The sequence below is a fragment of the Pipra filicauda genome, unplaced genomic scaffold (genome assembly GCF_003945595.2).
Source record: "Pipra filicauda isolate LSUMZ 115617 unplaced genomic scaffold, ASM394559v2 scaffold76_size2844353_pilon, whole genome shotgun sequence".
Lineage (NCBI taxonomy): Eukaryota > Metazoa > Chordata > Aves > Passeriformes > Pipridae > Pipra > Pipra filicauda.
In genome coordinates, this window is record NW_024104942.1 from 861,658 (window position 1) to 881,268 (window position 19,611).

Consider the following 19,611-nt stretch of genomic DNA (forward strand, 5'->3'; position numbering starts at 1 on the left):
GACGGGCGTACGCCCCGGCGGGGAGCGGGGCCGGCCCCGAGCGCGGCTCCATCCGGGCACCGCGCGGGGGGCGCGGCCCCATCCGGGTCCCGGCGATGCTGTCGGGGCGCGGCGGGCGGGGCCGGTGCGGGAGTCGCGGAGCTCCGGCGGCCGCAGCGGGACAGCCCTGCCCGCCCTGCGCGCCCGGCGCGGCCCCGCCGCCGCTCGGTGTCCCCGGCGCGTCCCCCGCCCGTCGCCCCGCGGGCTCCGGCGCTGCGGCCCCGCCCGGCCCCGCCCGGGCCGCGGCCGCGCAGGCAAGTGGCGCGTCCCGGGGTGCGGGGGGAGCGGGGTGCGGGCTCCCCGTGCCAGCCCCGGGGGGCCCCAGGGATGGTGGCGGAATGTGGGGAAGCCAGGGGGGCACTCCCGGCGGCACCGGGGCGAGGGGAGCCCCGCGGGGCATCGGCGGGCGTGTCCCGCTGCTACGCAGCTCCCCCGTCACGTGTGTTTATCGCCTTTATAGAGACTGACAGCTGCGCTCCGGTATCGGCTTTAGGTGCTCCTGCCTCGTAATTCTCTTCTGCGTAAGCTAAGCTGCCTTTGCCCCCCAGTCAGAGCTTTTTTTTTTTAAGCAGGCGGATTCTTGCAAATGGTGCGGTAGAAACGTCTGAGTGGGTATGTGATTCGTGTACTCTCATATCTTCTGTGCTGCCATCGGACATCGCTCCGTTTGTGATTTGGGAAGTGTTCTCCTGGAGTTCTAGTTGACGTAGAAGTGCTTATTTTCAGAAGTATGGGGACTATGTTGTCAGAGCCGTGCTATAGCACAGGCCTGTTTTGTTACCACCATAATTTGGTCTGATGGTTTTAGTCTCTCTGCTCAGTGAATCAGAAGACAGTATTTATAATCTTCAGTTTAATTTCAAGGACTGAGTGGGAGGGTGCAGTTTCTTGTGGAATGAAGTATATATGGTTTTGAAATATTTGAAGACAATTTGAAGCGTTGTCTTTAAAATGTCAGTGAGTTTTCTACATCTGACTTTTTCAAAGCTTAATTCCATCGGCTTTCAACAAAGTTTGGTTCATCATTGTTAACCTGGCAGTTAAACTTAAGAACTTAAACTAGAATCTACAGTTCTGTTAATGGTTGTGCTTTATGTGTTTTTTTCATATATACCTGAAACTTGTGCTTTAAGGCATTTTATTTCTTAGGAAGACTCATGGTGAATTGTGAAAGTCATAGAAATTAATAAAGGTCAATTTACAGAACTAAATCATGCTTTGGCACAGCAACATAAAGATATTGACTTAGCAATCGAGACTTAAGTGTAGACTGTTTCAGAGCAGTCAAAGCCATATTTTACTTAGGAATTCATATGGTGGTTGTAATATAGTGTTTTTCCTCTTCCCTTAATTACGGGGAGCAACCATGGAGTTTAGTTCAGCAATTTTTGTTGTAAAATACCTAGTCTGTGACTTCTAAGGCTTTTCACATATTTGCTTGTATCCCAGTAGCTCAAAAATTGAAAATGCTTATGGGGCCAGAGTATCATTGATAAATCCTCCATGAGTGTTTGAAATCCAGGTTTCCTGCTGTAGCTCAGCAGATGAAGAGTTGGGTTATGGTAGAACATAAGTTAAATGAGTATTTGAATTTATCCATCTGTGAGAGTGAAGGTTGTCTGTTGTGCAGGTGTTAAAGGAGAAAATAAGATTGAGGTCTGGGCAGAGGAGAGACACTGATCTGAGGGAGGGAATAGCTTTGGGAACTTGTGAGATTAAAATGTAAAACAGGGTTAGAAATGGCCAACATGCCTTGAATAGCTCAACTGTGAGTAAGTGCTTTTCAGGTAGTTCCTGGCTAAGTGTCAATTTGATACTTTTAGTGTGACTGTTTAGTGGTGGTATAAATTGCAGATTTCAAAGGTAATTTTTAAAATAGATATTTATTTTAAAGAATTTACAGTTTGTGGTAGGATCCAAAATATTAGGTTGGGTTGAATCTCTTTTTAAAGCTCTGAGGCAGCAAGAAGCCATTTGAGACAAGTTTGTGTCCTGGATTTCATATCAGAAAGCATTAACAACTTTATTAAAGGTTTCAGAAGACTTGCTGTGGGCATTTTTAATGGGATAAGTGCTGCAGGGAATTCACTCTGGTGACATACTGTGTTCTATCTGAGAAGATAACTTTGAGAGCTGAGTGAACATGAAGCTCTACAAAAGGTGGAGGTTCTAACAGCATCTGGTTCTGGAGCTCGTAGTATATTTCTAAGAAGGCAAATTAAAGTGCTAAGTGTCAGAAAAACTAAGAGTAGCTTCAGAAAAGCAAGGAGTGTACATTTGCAGCTATCTTTTCTATTATGGGTTCGTGTCAGAAGCCTGTGGATGGAGGCACGTAACTCTTTTTGCCGCTGAGTCCATGAATAGCCTAGTCCATACAAAAGTAAATATAAAAATTATGCCTTATTAACATGCCTGAGTTAGGTTACTTACACAGTGTAGTAGAGGAGTGCAGCAGGAGAATTTTTTTGTCTGAGGGTTAGCTCTAAACTTCTTTAAAACAATGCAGTTAAAATCATACAGCATATTTGCATGTAACAATGGAGAAGTGAATTGTTTGTCTTTCAGGATGGTACCTTTAATGGAAATACTGATCTTGTGTCACAGTATTTTATAAAAAATCTAGATTTCAAATCAGATAAATATCATTTTTAAATTGAGAAATGGTATAATTTTTAGGTTTGTTCCCATCCACAGGGTGGTGATGACGATGGCAGCTAATTTGTATTAGTGACTAGAAAACTGAGTGTGTGAGGACTAGTGAGACTCTCCAAGTGAAAATTCAAATAAAGTAGACATATCAGAAGGAACCTGTGCACAAATTGATAAACGCAGGAAAAAACTCTGAAATATTCCAAGTAGTGCTGATATTTCTTAATATAATCAGCCAAGTGAGACGTTTGATTTAACTGAAGACATGGTTCTTCCAGTTCATTTTAAGTCTTAATAATCCATAGGTGACTGAAAAGAGTTTTCTCATTTGTCTCATTTTAATGTAGTAGTATTTATTTTAGTAGGGGTATGAAAGATACAGCAAGAAATAATTCTCAATATTTCATGTATGTGGAGATCTCATTATTCATCATGATCCTTTATGCTACTCTTTCTTATCTTTCCTTCAAGATAATGGTGTTTTTCAGTATCCATGTACTGGAAATAAATGAATCTAGACATTAAAAGGTGCTGATATGGTATTCATGCACTGAGAATACCACCCTTGTTATTTCCAGTGTATTTGCATGCCTCAGATGTCAGTGAAAAAGTCAGCTCAACCATGATTTGTATTTAAATAGGTTTGGCAGGAGACATGGTTAGCATATATAATTTAATCACTAAGAAAAATAGTGATGCTCTGAATGATACAATGAAAGATATTTCTTAGATAATTTCTAACTGAAACCTGCTTTTTTAAACCAAGTGCCAGCATATGGCTTCTGTTTTTATGATTTTAGGAGATTGTAGAATGTAATGGGAGCACTGCTGGTTGTCATTTGGTTCTGGAGGCAGATCAGCACAGATGTTGTACAGGAAAAACAGGAAAGGTGCATTTCTAGTCACTTACAGAGAAAGGGAAATTCCGTGTCAAAGAGCAGGGAAGTTGTTTGTAAACAAAGTGCTTACCTAAACTGGGGGGGAAAACCTCTCTGTCTGTGTTAGTCACATTTATTTATTCTAGCTTATCCTAGTAAATGGATAATAAAAAAAAGGATAATAAAAAATAAAACCAAGCACTTTTATTCATCTTCAGTATCGGCAGGAGCATGTCAAAAGTAGATATTTGCAATACTTTAGAATTGTTCAGTGGATTTCTTGGAAATGTCATTTGTGTGTTCTCAGACTTCAGTCTGTGTGTATTTTAAGATGTGTACAGTTTGATGGAGTGGATTATTGGTGCTGCTTTTTTTTTTAATAGGAGCTCTTGGTGCTATTTAATGTCTTTTTATTATTTGGTGAGAACTGAGACAACTAAATTTATTGTTGCACTATTAATGTTTTGGAGGTAGTTTGCTGATTTGATTTCACCTGCATTTAATTAATTTTAAATGTCATGGCTTGAATTTTACCATGCTGGATGTTCTCCAAGTAGGAGCAGTGATGTTGCCTGCAAATATTACAGCTGAACTCTTACAACTCAGGAGTGTATCAAGATCTGAAAGACTGAGAATTTTTGTGCTGTAAAGTGGTACAGAATTTTTTATGTCTTGAGTTTTCTTTCATCTCACTTGGAACAGCAGACTATTTGAGCCTGTAACAAAGATAATTCGTTCTTGAGGTACTCAGTTGTTAAAAAGCTGTTGTCTAAGTCTCACTGAAACCCACCATATATAAACTCTCATAAAGTCTTCTGACTAAATGGTTTTTAATTTTTTTAGTTCTATATTTTACCCTCATTTTTCTCCAGTTGGTGAGTATTAGCAATTCTTCAGCAAAATAGAGTAGGGTAAGATGTGAGTTTTGAGCTGTTTAGTCTGCAATCCAAAAATCTAGGTAAGAAAGTCATGTCATCTATTAGTGGCAAAAGGCTTTAACATCAGACATGTTTTTTGTGTAGTTTCTAAGCTTGTTCCAAGGAAGTAAGTTTGTCACCATTATAATTCAGAGATTTTTTTTTTTGTTGTTTGTTTTCCCCCAAAAATGTGTATTATTGCACACCGAGAGTGCACTCTGATTAATTTTATGAAGGAAACGTGTAGACAAGATACATTTGCTTTGCTAAAAAGTGATAAAAGAGTAGTCATCGGGTCTTTTTTATAAAATTTATTATTCTTTCAACAGACCTCTTGGAAGTCTGAACCATGGAGGATGAGGAGAGCGGAGTGCAGCCCCCGAGTGAGAAGCAGGCGCCCGGCTCCGAAGGCGGTGACGTGTGGAATGTCACCGACACCAGCCGACTGCGGCACTTCTTGTGCTTCGGCTCCGAGTGTGGCGCTTACCACATCAAGGAGCAGAAGCTGGGCTTCGAAAATGCAGAAGCCTTGCTGAGACTGATCGAAGAGGGCAGGGGTTGTGAAGTTGTTGAAGAAATAAAAGCATTTAGCCAAGAGGGCAGAGCAGCAAAGCAGGAGCCCCTGCTTTTTGCCCTTGCAGTTTGCTCGCAGTGCTCTGATGTGAAAACGAAACAAGCGGCGTTTAAGGCTGTCCCCGAGGTGTGTTGCATACCAACCCATCTCTTTACTTTCATCCAGTTTAAAAAAGATCTGAAGGAGGGCATGAAATGTGGCATGTGGGGCCGTGCACTGAGGAAAGCTGTTGCAGATTGGTACAATGGAAAGAATGGCATGGCTCTTGCTTTAGCAGTTACAAAATATAAGCAAAGAAGTGGTTGGTCTCATAAAGATCTTCTGAGGTTGTCCCACCTAAAACCTGCCAGTGAAGGTAATAAATTTTTATTTACCTGAAAATACTGTGTTTTAAACCTTTTCTATTTATTGTGGAACTATTTTGGAAACCCAAGTACCATTGTAGATGAATTCTTAGTGAGGGTATCTTGTAAATTGCGTATTAAAAATGTGAGGGTTTGTATCAGAAATTGACCTGTTTGTCTTCAAGATAAACAGTTTGTTCTTTTTCTTCCATATGTCAAGAGAAGATAAAATAACACAATTTCCTCATTTTGTTCTTATTTGCTTACAAATGATGAAATAACACTTTTTTTGTTATTTGTTAAGATCTGTTGGTGTCAAATCATAGAATCATAGAATGGTTTGGGTTGGAAGGGACCTTAAAGATCATCTTGTTCCAAGCCCCTACCAGGGACAGGGACACCTTCCACTAGACTGTGTTGCTCAGAGCTCCATCCAGCCTGGCCTTGAACACTTCCAGGGATGGGACATCTTCAACTTCTCTGGGCAACTTAGCAAAGATATTAGGCTTCTTAGTTCTAAGGAGATTAATACAGTAATTAAAAGTACTGCTCTAAATTGTATGTCTGACCTTTTTAATAGGTGTTTGGCAGGTCTGAGGTTGAAACCTTCTGACTCATTAGCATGAGAGTGATAAATGCCAGTATGCAGATGGTAATCCTGCTGGAAAAAATGTTTTCTTTTTTCAATAGGAATTGCTATAGTCACTAAATATATTACCAAGGGGTGGAAAGATGTCCAAGAAGCTTATAAAGAGAAAGCAGTTTCTATTGAGACTGAAAAACTCTTAAAGTATCTGGAGGCTGTGGAGAAAGTAAAACGCACAAAAGATGAATTGGAAGTTATTCATTTGATAGAGGAATATGGTCTAGTTAGAGAGCATCTCCTGACAAACCACCTGAAATCTAAAGAGGTAGGTAAACTTCATTAGCTTTGAATTCTCTTTAGGGTAATGCTTTTTAGAGTCCTGAGTCTAGATTGCTGTAAAAAGTAGCTGTTATGCTGTTCTTCAAGTTGTTTGCCCAAAGAGCTGATTTAAAGTAATTAAGTTCAATGTATAATTTGTACATTTATTTTAAAATATGCTTATTCAATGTACAGATTTCAGTTCTTGTAGTTTGGGAATCTCGTCTTTCTGTTTTTTCACTTCTCTTTCTTTGACCATAGGTTTGGAAGGCATTGCTGAAGGAAATGTCCATTTCTGTATTGTTGAGAAATTTAGGAAAGCTGACAGCAAATTCGGTGCTGGAACCACGAGGTTCAGAAGTGGCAATAGTATGTGAAAAACTGAGAAATGAGAAACTGCTAAAAAAGGTAAGAACTTTTTCATAATCGATGCCAGCCCTTGTGGGTTTTAATCTCTTCCTTTACTGTATTTCTTCAGCCAACCTCTTTACAAAATAAAACTGATGTTCTTTGGAGGAACTGTGTAGTTTATTCTTAAATGAGGGCTGTGGCAAGCTTTAGCTCTGGGGTTCATGTGTAATTTAGAATCAGCAATGCAAGCTTAAAAAGGGAGTGAAGTCACTTGTATAAGATCCTAGAAAGTGAATGAAGAAACTAGCATAGCAGTTGAGGGGAAAAGGAGATTTTCTCCTTTCAGATTGCTTTACTATCCATCAAAGAGGTAAGAAAATAAGAGGGAAAAGAGGGTTCCCCAAAGGGAGAAGAAAATATCCAGGAATGTAATGGAAGATAGAAAGGACAAGTGCCTTTACCAACAGTTTTGTGAGTTGGGAAGATTAAAATAAGGACCCTTAAATTATTCAAGACTATTCAAAGCTAATTTGAGCACAACAACTTCAGTCCCTTTTTTCCCGTCCCGCTGCTCTTCCCTTTCTCTGGTTCCTTCTTCAATCAGGCATAGGCACTGGAGAAGGGAGAACAAAGATGGTGGTGCAGTACCTTGGTGGAAGAAAGGTGGTGGACAGGTGTTCAGATTTGCTGAGGTTTGCTGCTGGCAGTGATCAGTGACTGAAACTCCCCTTGAGAAAAAAAATAACAAAATGTTGATAACTCAGTAAAGCAAAGATGTGGTTTACCATGAAACAGATGATATGGTTTATGTATGGAAAGCAAAAAAAGAAAAAATGCTTGGAATGTTTTATAGCAAGAGGAAAATGAATGCTGTATTCTGAAAATAGTTTCTTTGTCCGGTGTTATTGTATTGGATATAAAACTAGTTTTAAGTTTGTTCTTTTCCTAGCTCAGCTCCTTTCCCCTCAGCAGGGACTTTCTCTTAGTGTAAGCCTGTGATGGACAATCATAAAGCTGTGAAGTTTTACCAAAATTCTGGTGATGGCTTAATATTTGGTGTTGATTGGAGGATTCTGGAAAGGTGATGAGGTCCGTCACCAGTGACTGAGGAGTATCAGTTCATACAACAGCTGTGGAAAGGCTGCATGAACTCTTCAAATTTAATGAATTTAAAGTAACAGTATACTGAGCCAGAGGTTTTTGTAGGAGAACCTTATTTTTTCTGTTCAGTTTGTTACTACTTTGTTGGTTTTTTTTTAAAGGAGGTCAAATTTTCAAGAAGCTCAGTTTTTATTTCTTTTACCTGTAGGGTAAAATACATCCACTGCATATTTTGGTTGCATTAGAAACATATAAAGCTGGACATGGAAGCAGAGGGAAGCTTTGGTGGCGTCCTGATGAAGACATTTTAGAAGCTTTAGATGCCTCGTTTTATAAAGCTTTCAAGGTAATACAGTTCTTCAGTTTGTTAAGCCTTTTTAAGGGTTCTGTGTTTTCTGAAAGCTTATCACGAAAAGTTTGTGGGGTGGGTAACAGTGCTAAAACTTTGGCAACAATATTAATTATGTGTACCTATCTTCTTTTTTTCTCTTTTTTCCTTTTAGACACTTGAACCAACAGGAAAACGCTTCTTACTTGCAGTTGATGTCAGTGCATCAATGACACAAAAAGTTTTGGGCAGTGTGCTCAATGCGAGCACCGTTGCAGCAACGATGTGTATGGTGAGGCATTGCATTTCTTCTATTGGTAACTGGTCTTTTGATACAAAGGTGCTCTAAAGGTGGTTAGAAATCAGGAGGAAACTTATATATAATATTTTTTTGGGTATGGAAGGCGTGGCCTTGTGCCTTACTGGTAGATCAGTTCCTTAAAGTTCCTGGTAACCGTATTCGGAAAGATCAGTTTCAAGAAGTTGGTTTCAAGGATAAACCAAAGTGGTCAGGGCAGCTTTTTCACTTAGCTGAAAATACATTTTAATTTTTTTCAGAAGCACTTATGGAATAATACAGATTGGATTAAGAAATTTTAGAATAAATCCTGTGTACATTTGAGTTATCCATGTGGCCTTTATTCACAATCACTTTCCCCTCAATTTGGTGTTGCAAAGCTGCTGTGTTGTATCGTATTCTTGTATTATAGAGGAGTTGAACTTTTGTTAGTGTTTAAAAACACTCAATATTTTTAAGTCAGAGGAGAGAGAAGAAATATAGAAGTATCTTTAGTTGTAGTAATTAGAGCAGTTCTTGAGCTCTGATTTTGGCAGTGCTTATTTGCAGTAAAATATTACAGAATATTTAAAGTGTAGAGTGAACTGTTGGTGCATGTGAGGACCCCGGTGTCTTAGATACAAAAGCATGTCATGCTGTGTGTTTGGTAGGGAATGGCTCGATCCAGACATTAAAAATCAGAGTAATATAACTGAATTATTTTTGTCTTCCTCTTTCTCAGGTTGTAGCACGTACTGAGAAGGATTCCCACATTGTTGCCTTTTCACATGAAATGGTCCTGTGTCCAGTGATGGCTGATATGACGTTACCTCAAGTTTTAGTGAAAATGTATGAAGTATGTAAAAAAAAAAAAAAAAAAAAAAAAGCCTCAGCAGTTACGTTGTATTTTCTTTGTAATGAGTTTTATTACTTTGTTTAGTGTGTATCTCTGTAGCAAAACATTGGATTTTTTGGTCCTTTTTATTTAGAGAAAGTCCAAAAAATGTCAATATTTCAGATATTAAACATTGCAATTTAGAATGGCAGTGCTAGGTCACAATGAGTTGAAAAGAATGTTAAAAAAAAAACCCAACTCAACTAAAAAAAAACCTGGTCAAAATAAGATGAAATCACTAAGTTTAACAAAAAAACCTCTGTGTGGTAAAGCATGAAGTTTACATAAAAGGTAATTTTTCCATGGTTTGCTAATTTCAGTATTAATGTGTTCCCTGTATATTTATTTTTTTCCATTAAGATTCCAGTGGGTACCACTGATTGTTCCCTTCCAATGATATGGGCTCAAAAAACTCAGAGGGCTGTTGATGTCTTCATTGTATTTACTGATAACGAGACCTTTGCTGGAAATACTCCTCCTGCAGCAGCCCTTAGAGAGTACCGAGAGGTAAATATGCTTCTGACTGTTTATGATTAGTGAATGCAGTACAAAATAAATACCAGCTCTAAAGACGTTTTAGGGACTGAAGTAGTTGTGGCTTTGTTTCAGTAAATAATTATATATTGTTTAAAAACTGCTCAGTTCTGCAGTTAGGTAGAATTAGTGGACATAGGGCACTAATTGTGCACATTTAAAACCACAGAATTACTATAAGGATTTGTAATTAGCCTACCCTGCTTGGTGTATTGCAATATCCATGAAACTTTGTTTGCTATTCAGGGAGTATATGAATTTTTGCATTCTATATATAATTGGTTGAATACATTTTTTTATAGTTCTTACAGAATGAAATTTGGCTCACAGAATTAAATTTACCCTTGGTGTCTGCAGTAGATACCAAAAAGTTTAAATAAAGTAATAAGGATAAGCCTATAGGAAAGTGTCAGTAGGGTGAGGTGGCACTATTTTCTGAAGAAAGCCCATTATGTTTTAAAGAGACTACTCTAAGCTTAATAATTTTAAAATAGAACAAAGAAAAATAGCCTTTCCAAGCACATTGCTATTAGAAACTCAGAAAGCAATCTTTTAAAGAAACTATTTTTTAAACTACAAAAAATACTTCTAGTAAGCATGTGTGTATGGACTGTGTTTTAGTTTTCTTAGTTGAGATTAGCTCCCATTCCTAAATTTGTTCTGTAAAGAAAGAGTTCCTGCACTCTGGCCTTCATGCCACTTGCTTTGCTTTACCTTAGAGATTACTTACCTGCAAATTCAGTTTATTTAGCAGAATTGTCCAGACCACAGTTGTTGTATTTATTCAAGCAACATTTGGAAATCCTTGCCTTAGACAAAAATGCACTCTCTGAGTCTGTTAGGTGACTTCATAATTATTATTGAGTTGTCTCTAAGAATGAACTGCATAATAGCAAGTGCAGTGTTTGCATTTGAAATAATCTACAAATTGTAGTATTGCAGGAAATTTTTGCTAATATACCTCATTGCAATTATTTCCATTTATTTAAATATGTCTGCTACAGGTTAAACACAATGTTAGCAGGCAGTCTTTAGCTCTGATTGTGGCATATCTCGTTTCTATCAGTATGGCTATTCAGACAGTGGTTTATGCAAGCAGGATTTGGCCCTCTGGCATGTTTAAGTTACTGTATATGTATGTTCTGACATGTTTTACTCTGTATGTGTTTTCTGACTTTTTTTTTCCTGTCCTTCCTCTAGAAAATGGGTATTCCTGCTAAACTGATTGTTTGTGGAATGACCTCAAATGGTTTTACAGTGGCAGATCCAGATGACAGAGGCATGTTGGATATATGTGGCTTTGATACAGGAGCTTTGGAGGTTATTCGAAACTTCACTTTGGATTTGATTTAATTTTTCTAGGCGTTTGCTCTTCCCAGTGGATCCATTGCTGGCAACAGACTTCACCCTGGGAACTCCCAGGCAAATATACTTTGTTAGAATATGGCATATTATATACATATCAGAATGTTACATGAGGTGGTGGCAGTTCAAGCATCTCTGACTAGAGCTTCTCACTAAGGTGTTTGTAAGGTTGAACATAACTATGGTCTCATGCAAATCCTAACTAATTAAGAAAAACTCAGCACTTGCATCTCTAGTGTCAAAATAACTGTCAGTAGCCAGTGATCCCTCTGCTACTGGAGGTGGCACCACCCGTCACCCCTGTCACGCCTGGACTTGGTGCCACACAGGAACACCCTGCGCAGCTCGGACACTCCTGGTTGTGCCCGTCAGTTGAATCAGATCGCCCTTCAGAACCCTGCAGCACAGCTGGCAACCCTTCTCCACACCCTTTGAGAAAGGCATCTCGACTCCTGAACCACCTTCCTTGTCTCCAGCATGCTTATTTTCCTAAGGCAGTTTGTTGGGTTTTTTTCCTGTCCATGCACTCAAGACTTTTCTTGGACTTATTCCTGGATCAGTCTAGGCACCATGGAGCTGGAGTTTCCCAGAGCATCATCCCTTGAGTGATACCCACAGTAACTGTGTGCTCAGAGTCCTGTGGCCCATCAAAAGCCAGTCTGTATCTGTTCCAGAGGGTAAACAGGACCCCCTGTCATGACCAGATAACAGCAAGGGCACAATGTATTGTACAAACCCTTGGTCCACTGAGCTTCAGCAAGGTCTGCCTGGCCAGCCTGGCCTGCACCACATGCATCACCCCGTCCCTGTTGTCCTCCAGTTCCACAGCATCCACTGACTTGAAGAGAGGGATGGTTTTGCCTGGGCCTATGGAAGATGCCACCACAGCAAACATTTCCATGGCATCGTGCCAGACCCTGCTCTTGCTGTCCACCAGTGCTGGAGTCAGCCCAAATGCCAGCTTGGCCAAGTCCAGCTCCCCAGTAGGGGAAGTGAAGAAGGCCACGATGATGACCATGTCCTCTTGGACTCTGGAGTTGTTGAGCTGCAGGTACTCTCACTGCAGCAGCAGGCCCAGCTCCTGCTGAGAATGCGCTGCTTTCATCAGCCACAGGAACAGGGGCTTGTACTCCTGCTGGATGGCCAGCTTCTTGTCCCCCCAGGACTTCACCAGCAGCAGAGACGAGTGGTGCCAGGAAGGCCTGGACCTGGTCACCCAGTGCCAGCAGATGGATCACTTCCAGTGCCCTGAGCACCACTTGAAGTTGGAGTAGTCGAGGAGTGTGTAAAGGAAGCTGATGAGCCCCAGGAGGCCAAGGGCAGGGATAGAGGTTGCTGCTGCCCGGCTGGCACCTCGAACCACCCTCTTCAGCTCCTCCACAGCTTGAGTGCAGTTCTTATTGTCCTCCTGGTCCAGTAGGTGAGCCTGCAGCTCCTGGGTCAAAAATCTGGACTTCAGGATGGGCTGGATGGGAGGCAGTGGTGCTGTGTCCTCACCCACCCGCAGACTCCTCCAGCTCCAGCCTAGGAGCAGAATGAAGTCCCCATAATCCAAGAGGAAGCAGTGACCTGGTGCTCCACTTAAACAGAAACAACTCTATGGGGCCAGATGCAATCCATCCAAGGGTACTGAGAGCGCTGGCAGACGAGCTGGCCAAGCCACTCTCCATCATTTTTCATTAGTCCTGGCTCACCAGGGAGGTCCCAGATGACTGGAGGTTGGTCAATGTGACATCCATCTAACAGAAGAGCCTGAAGGAGAATCCAGGAAACTACAGGTCTGTCAGCCTGACCTTGGTGCCGGGAAGGTTACTGAACAGATCGTCTTGATCACACAGCACATGCAGGACAACCAGGGGAGCAGGCCCAGCCAGCAGGGGTTTATGAAAGGCAGGTCCTGCTCCACCAACCTGATCTTCTGTGACGTAGTGACCTGCAGAGTGGATGAGGGAAAGGCTGGAGATACGTCTGCCTGGACTGTAGGAAAGCACGTGACGCTGTTTCCCACAGCATTCTCCTGGAGAAGCTGACAGCCCATGGCTTGGATGGGTGCACCGTTCAGTGGATAAAGAACTGCTGATGACCAGGCCCAGAGAGTGGTGGTGAAGGGAGTTGCCTCCAGCTGGTGGCTGATCACCAGTGATGTCCCCCAGGAGTCAACAGGGGGGCCAGTCCTGTTTAACATCTTGTTGATCTGGATGAGAGGATCATTTACCTATGACCTGAGGTTGGGCAGCAGGAGGGTTGATGGCCTGGAGAATAGGAAGGTGCTGCAGGGGGATATGGGCAGCCTGGATCCATGGGCCCAGGACTATTGGATGAAGTTCAACAAGGCCAAGTGCTGGGTCCTGCACTTGAGTCACAACCACCCCGTGCAGCACTCCAGGCTTGGGGAAGAGTGGCTGGAAAGTTGCCTGGTGGGAAAGGATCTGACCTGTATCAGCAATAGTGTGGCCAGCAGGACCAGGACAATGATTGTCCCTCTGGACTCGGCACTGGTGAGGCCACACCTCAAATCCTGTGTCTAGTCAAGCATTAGAACAAGCTGTCCAGGGAAGTGGTGGAATCATCATCTCTGGAAGTGGTCAAAAAACTCGTGGATGTGGTGCTTAGGGGCGTGGCTGAGTGGTAGATGTGGCAGTGTTAGGTTAAAGGTTGGACTCAATGAACTTAGAGGTCATTTCCAACCATAATGATCCTGTGATTCTTTGTTACCTTTTTGTGAAGGGAAAACAAGAAAAGCGGATGAGAAATCTCTTTTCTCTTTTTTCCTGTTGCACACGATTTAAAATAACAGTGGGAAGTTTGCTAAAAGTGGCTACAGGGTATAGATAATTTAATTTCACTTATAATAGGTTATAAATATGGAGAGATTTTTAATTTCCCCCTCCCCTGTTGCTGTGGAATGCTTGTTTGCGAGAATAAATTGACCAATTACTTTTAGAATGGGGCTGGAAAAAAATGGATTTAGTATTTTTAATAATGTCAGTGTAACAGCAACTTCACTGAGAGGGACTTTTCTTTGGGCTTTTTTAAATCTTTGTATTTTAAGCATTACTAAGGTTCAATGGTTTCCGTGGTTACAGTTAAAACCTACTAAACCTAAAAGTATTTTCTGGTACATATTGAGACCATGTGACTGTGATACAGGATAAAAGTTATCCAGGGAAATTTTATACTGATAAAACTGAAAGTGGAAGAGCTCATGCCAGTCTTTTTCTCTGTAGATCATCATCTGAGTTTTCTGGAGTAAATATCTCTTTAGATAAATTGAGGGGCAGTTTCTGCACAATACAGTTTCAGAAGCACTATTTTAGAATTAATACGCTTTACAGGAAGTTCTGAAAACTGTTTTTAGTAGAAAAAGACCTTGGAAATGACTGGGATGCCACATTCAGTCCATGTTACAACTTCAGGAAGCATAAGCACACTTTCAGCAAGAGAGATCAACAAGTGCATGTGTCTTGGCCTGCTCTCCAAAGCTGAGTGGGAACAACCAGAAACCATAAGCTACTTTTTTTTTTTTTTTCCAAAAGAATGTATTCAGTAATACAGAAACAATCCTCCTAACAGGAGAGTATTTCATTTTTAAAAATATTTTTGTAGATTAACGCTACTTCTGATTTCATGAATTAATTCAAGCTAACATATTTCAAAACTACCTCCAGTTTATAGTGACCAATTCTTAAAAACTTTTATGAACTGTACAGTTGCATCTTTCATGTTCACAAAATCTTGTTTAGGAAGTGATTGAAACTGGATTCTTTTTTTTATTTTTTTATTTTTAGTCTTATAGTAAGACTGTGAGTAAACAAGGAGAAAGCTAGTGAGTATCTTACCACTTTGGAACAGGGATTGATAGCAATTCATGTGTATATGTATTTAATTCTGTGTGTGTTTTATATGTGTCAGTATGGGGGGAAGTTAAAAGATCTCTTTAGTAGATCAGTCTTAAAAGATTAGAAAGGTTTTTTTAGTGATGCTTTTACAACTTCCTCTAAAACATATGTGTGTCAGCCTCTTTTATGCTAATGATGGCTGTTTTAAACAGTGAATTTGATGTTAATTTGAAAATAATTATGATGTATAAAAATAACGCGTTTACCCGTTGTGGTAAATAACATGTAAGACCATATTTTTCTGCCTAAAACCTAAGCTTTTAAATGTAAATTCATATTATACTTTTGATACTTGTAACACTTTTCTTTTTGCCTCATACATATTAATTACAAATCCAGAGCTCGCATTCTGTAGTGCGGGTATCTCTTTTGGTGCTAAAACAGGATGTTACATGTTACTGAAGGTATTCTGCTACTTACTTACACTCTCCTTTAATAAATAAACCAAACCAGTGAGGGAAGCCTTTTCTGACGTTAAAACCAGGGCTTAAAGAACTGATGGTAGGAGTGTTACCTTTCAGTGAACATTAATGTAGTTACTTGTGAATTATCACTGCTCTTACAGTATAGCTCTGATAGAAAGCTTGGAGAATACAGGACTGCCACCAGCTCCTCAGGTGACATCAAGAAAAAAAAACATGTTCCTACAAAAGCTGAGACATAGCACTTTGAGTTTGAAAAAGAAAACCAGCCATTTCATGTGGAAAAATTGCATATCGTTCTTAGCATCTAAACAAAACACCATATCAATGTGGGGAGTAAACTCATTTGCTCAATACATGTTAATAATTATTTCAAGTAAATGCACTGATGTTTTGGGGTTGGTTTTGGTAGTAATGTGTTTTAAATTACACAGTAGTCAAACATCTGATTAGGTGTTTCCTCTAAGCTAGAGACGTTGAAAATAACTGATGTACTTTTGCAAGTACTTTTTCTTACTTGGAGTAGTATTTGTGAAGTCATAGGAAATATTTTGGACTAAATATAAAATGAAAACTTAAACAGGTGTTTCAAGTAATTTTCAAGTAAACTTACTGCAAATAAAAGGTTAGAATAGTTACTAACAGATTGAATGAACGGTTATAGTGGTGTTGCATCTTTGAAAGCAGTCCAGTTTAAAGTACTTGAACTAGAGTGTGTAAGTAAAGGTGAACTTTTCAGTAGAACTGATAGAAGTTGTAGCTCCCTGTATTTATTGACACTGGATAGCTCTGACCCATAATAAAAGATAGTCATCCATGCTAGGGTACATAATACACTCCTAAACATTTATAGTGTCTCTGTACAAAAAAATCTTGCTAGAAATAGAATATTCTAAGTGGTTTGGTTACACAGTGTAAAACTAGCACTGGTGAGACCACATTGTCATCTGCTCCTCCCTTAAGATTTACACAGAGAGGGGAAAATGAAGTAAATGCTGACAGCTGAAACTTCATAGTGTGACCTTTGTTCCTATGATTTTCTTTTCGGGTTTGTAATTATCTTCCAGGAAGGGGCATAGAATAACAATGCTGTGTATTCCTTTTCCTTGGATCTTTATCTTTCCTGGATCTTTATCTACCCATACCCTGAATTTTAGGGGACAGCATGACTCATTTGCCATAACATAAATGCACTGACTTTAGTGTTCAGTTATTAAGCTGGTAATTTCCAAACCAGTATCTAGACATGTAAAGAGGCAATAATTACTGTAATGCTTCAAAAATAATAGAAAAAAAGTGAGCTAAGACAGAGTTGCTAAGCTGAAGCATTAGTTCAGTGTACGATAAATGACCTACCTTTTCACCAAAGAGGAGGCAGGGACTCTTTGAAATTAATAGTGGTGTTTGCATTGGAGGAACACTTTGGCTAACAAAGCAGAAATGGGGCTGTAATTGTGCAATGCAGTTTATCAGTAAAAATTGAACAGGGAGAAGTTTAAAACTAGTTAATTTTATTCAAAATATTGATTAAAATAAGTCTAAATACAGAGCGCAACAGCAGAGTGGATGAACACAGGTTTCCTGATATCTGACAGAACTGAGAGGTTTCGCTTTGGCTGCCATTTCACTGTGACCCCCTTAACAATTCTGCAGTATTAAACAATTATACAGTCTAAGGCTGTAATGTTCAGGCATTTTAAGAAAGAAAAAAAGGTTCTAATGGTTGGAAGCACAACAGAGGTAAAACATTCTTCTGTAATGAAGGGCTGTAAGGAACAAACATCAAAGGCCAAGGTTCTTCATGGAAGGGACACAATCAAGAATGTGGAGAGGGCCAAGAAACAGAATTTCGTGTCAGGAATTTTAGACCTGGAGCAAGGAGTAGGAGCATTTGGGATGCTTGTAGAATGAGGTTACAGGCAAAATATGGGGTCTTTACCTACGTTCCTCTGTGTTTAAAAAAAAAGAAAAGTCTAAAATTAGGTGTAGCTCTGAAGTCAGAAGGGCCAGTCTAAATGCCCACTGTGTGAAGGCTACTAATAACTGGCCCTAAAATACCTTGCTGCTTAAAACCACTGTTAAACCTCTTTATTAAACATAAATCATAAGGGGGGTTGTGTTGTTCTTTTGCATTGTTGTTGTTTAACTGGTGCCCATAAATGGTTATGGCTTTAAAAGGCTATTCAACAAAATACATATTCTTGGCTTAAAGAAAACACCAGCAGTTTTGGAAGTGTATTTTAATAATGGCTCTGTCTGTAAGAACACTATGAAAATATTTTTGTGCATTGCAAAAAATGCTGTGCTGCTGAACCATGTACCTGACTCACAGCTACTGTAACAGAACCTTTAGTTTTGATTCTGTTTGGGTTTTTTCTTCTATTACCTTTTTACTTTACCCTTCCTTTTTTCTGTTAATGTTGATTTTTTTTCTCCTTTCCCTTCTCCTCGTCACCTCAGGCCTATACTTGAATCTTTTTTTCACAAGCTCTCATGCATTCCTTTTTTTTATTTTTGCCTCTGTTCTGCCTTTTTGCTGTCATTGAGCGCTTAGCTACTTACACCGGAACTGATGTCGTAGTATTTATTTTAATTTTTTTAAGAATGGATAAACTTTTTTCTTTAATTATGTAAATCTTTTACAAAACATTCGATTTGCCGTATCTATCAGATTTTTGGCAAAACTTTGTGTAAAAATCAGTGACAAAAGTATACTTTGTTTATTTACAAAAATCCAACACCTGCCTGTGAATGACTTTATTTTTATAAAGTAACCTCTTACAATTGGCTTTTCAAATTTATTTCTAGAATTAGCTCAGTGGTTTGAAACTTTTTATTCCATTAAATATTATCAAGCTGCTGTCATAGGCAGAATTAGGCAAACATTTAAATTAATATTCTGGATAAATGGGCAATTTCTTTGCAGTATTGACTAGAGGAAGTCTTTAAAGAATAGGCTGTAGAAGTAAACCTAAGCAAAGTATCATTTGCTTGTGCTTTTAATCCTTACTTTCTCTGACACTTGATCAGTTTATAGGTTTATTTTGCTGTCTGCAGTGGTTTGCAGTGCAGATATGCTGTAAGCAAGCTGGTTTAATGACTTTCTTGCTGGAATGGTAGAGATTTCATCTCACCATGACACAGTATTGTGTACAAATTGCTGAGTAAGAGTTTGGGGGGGTGAAGGTAATACACTAACTAGGACAGTATATTGTGTATGTGCTGCTCTGAGAGATAACATGTAAGATTAGCTGATTTCGGCAGAAGGTATGGTGTCTTTAAATATGTGTGCTTACATATTTGGATTTATAATTTTGATACTTAAAGCGTGGTTTCTTTAGGTGTTTCTGCATTCTGACTTTTAAGTTCAAATATATATATATATTTGCATATACATGAGGTATGTGGAGAACTTTTGCAAATGCTTCATTAACGAATAATGAATATAAATAGCTGTTTCCCTAATGTTAACCAGCTTCTTAAGAGTTAAGCACAACTAGTTACAAATAAAATGTCTTTTCATTCTCCTATAAAAGTGCAGTTCTACTCTTTAAAAAGAATTCTGTATAAAAAAGCAACAGATGGGCACATTCACAGATCTGTCTGCTTAGTTAAAAAACTCAGTGTTTGTTTCCAGCTTCTCAGACTTAGAAGCATGGGATTTAGGCTGGATGAGCAGGTATCCATATCTTTTAGTGGATACATTTTAATATTCAGATCCCAGGGCAAGCATATTTTAAGATAAACAGCTTTGTCCTGGAGACAGTGCTGGGCACAAAATTATGGAAATTTTTAATGACTGTTCTTGAGTCTCTTAATTTGTTTGTTGTTTGGTTGGGTTTTTTTTATTATTTCCTAGAGTAGAACCACACTTTAACTGCCATATCATGTTTAAATAACTTAAACATAACATGGCTTTGTGCCATCCAATAATGAAGGCACTGTCTTGCTGCTACTTTCTGTGAAATTACACACAATTAATGAAAAACTATTTGGATGGGGAGCCTTAATATGGTTAAAAAGAAACATAATTAACCCTTTGGGTGCCTTAAGACATATCTCCTTTAATAGATGGGCACTCACTTGGATCTGCAGGCATACAGCATGTTTTCTTCAGCTGGATTAGATTATTGC

At 39.5% G+C, this 19,611-nt stretch overlaps 1 protein-coding gene across 3 annotated transcripts; it reads left to right on the forward strand.

Annotated features, from left to right (window-relative positions):
• Positions 1–255: 255 nt before the first annotated feature.
• On the forward strand, positions 256–13,865 carry RO60 (Ro60, Y RNA binding protein). Of its 3 annotated transcripts, XM_027713290.2 has the most exons (9): positions 256–293; positions 4,813–5,412; positions 6,092–6,312; positions 6,567–6,713; positions 7,966–8,103; positions 8,261–8,377; positions 9,105–9,218; positions 9,618–9,764; positions 10,992–13,865. In XM_027713290.2, the coding sequence occupies exons 2-9, from the start codon at positions 4,833–4,835 to the stop codon at positions 11,142–11,144; spliced, it is 1,617 nt and encodes a 538-aa protein (XP_027569091.2). In that variant the 5' UTR covers positions 256–293; positions 4,813–4,832; the 3' UTR covers positions 11,145–13,865. The 3 variants fall into 3 exon arrangements, with proteins under 3 accessions (XP_027569091.2, XP_027569092.2, XP_027569093.1); XM_027713292.2 differs by lacking the exon at positions 256–293 and having other exon boundaries at positions 5,028–5,183; XM_027713291.2 differs by lacking the exons at positions 256–293; positions 10,992–13,865 and having other exon boundaries at positions 2,655–5,412; positions 9,105–9,211; positions 9,618–9,733.
• The last annotated feature ends 5,746 nt before the right edge of the window (positions 13,866–19,611 follow it).

What these genes read in the sequence shown, in the direction of transcription:
- RO60 (XM_027713290.2), top strand. Translation starts at nt 4,833, where the DNA reads ATGGAGGATGAGGAGAGCGGAGTGCAGCCCCCGAGTGAGAAGCAGGCG. An exon ending in ATGAGAAACTGCTAAAAAAG is followed by an intron (nt 6,714 to 7,965) that starts GTAAGAACTTTT and finishes TTTTACCTGTAG; the next exon opens with GGTAAAATACATCCACTGCA. An exon ending in CGTTTTATAAAGCTTTCAAG is followed by an intron (nt 8,104 to 8,260) that starts GTAATACAGTTC and finishes TTTTCCTTTTAG; the next exon opens with ACACTTGAACCAACAGGAAA.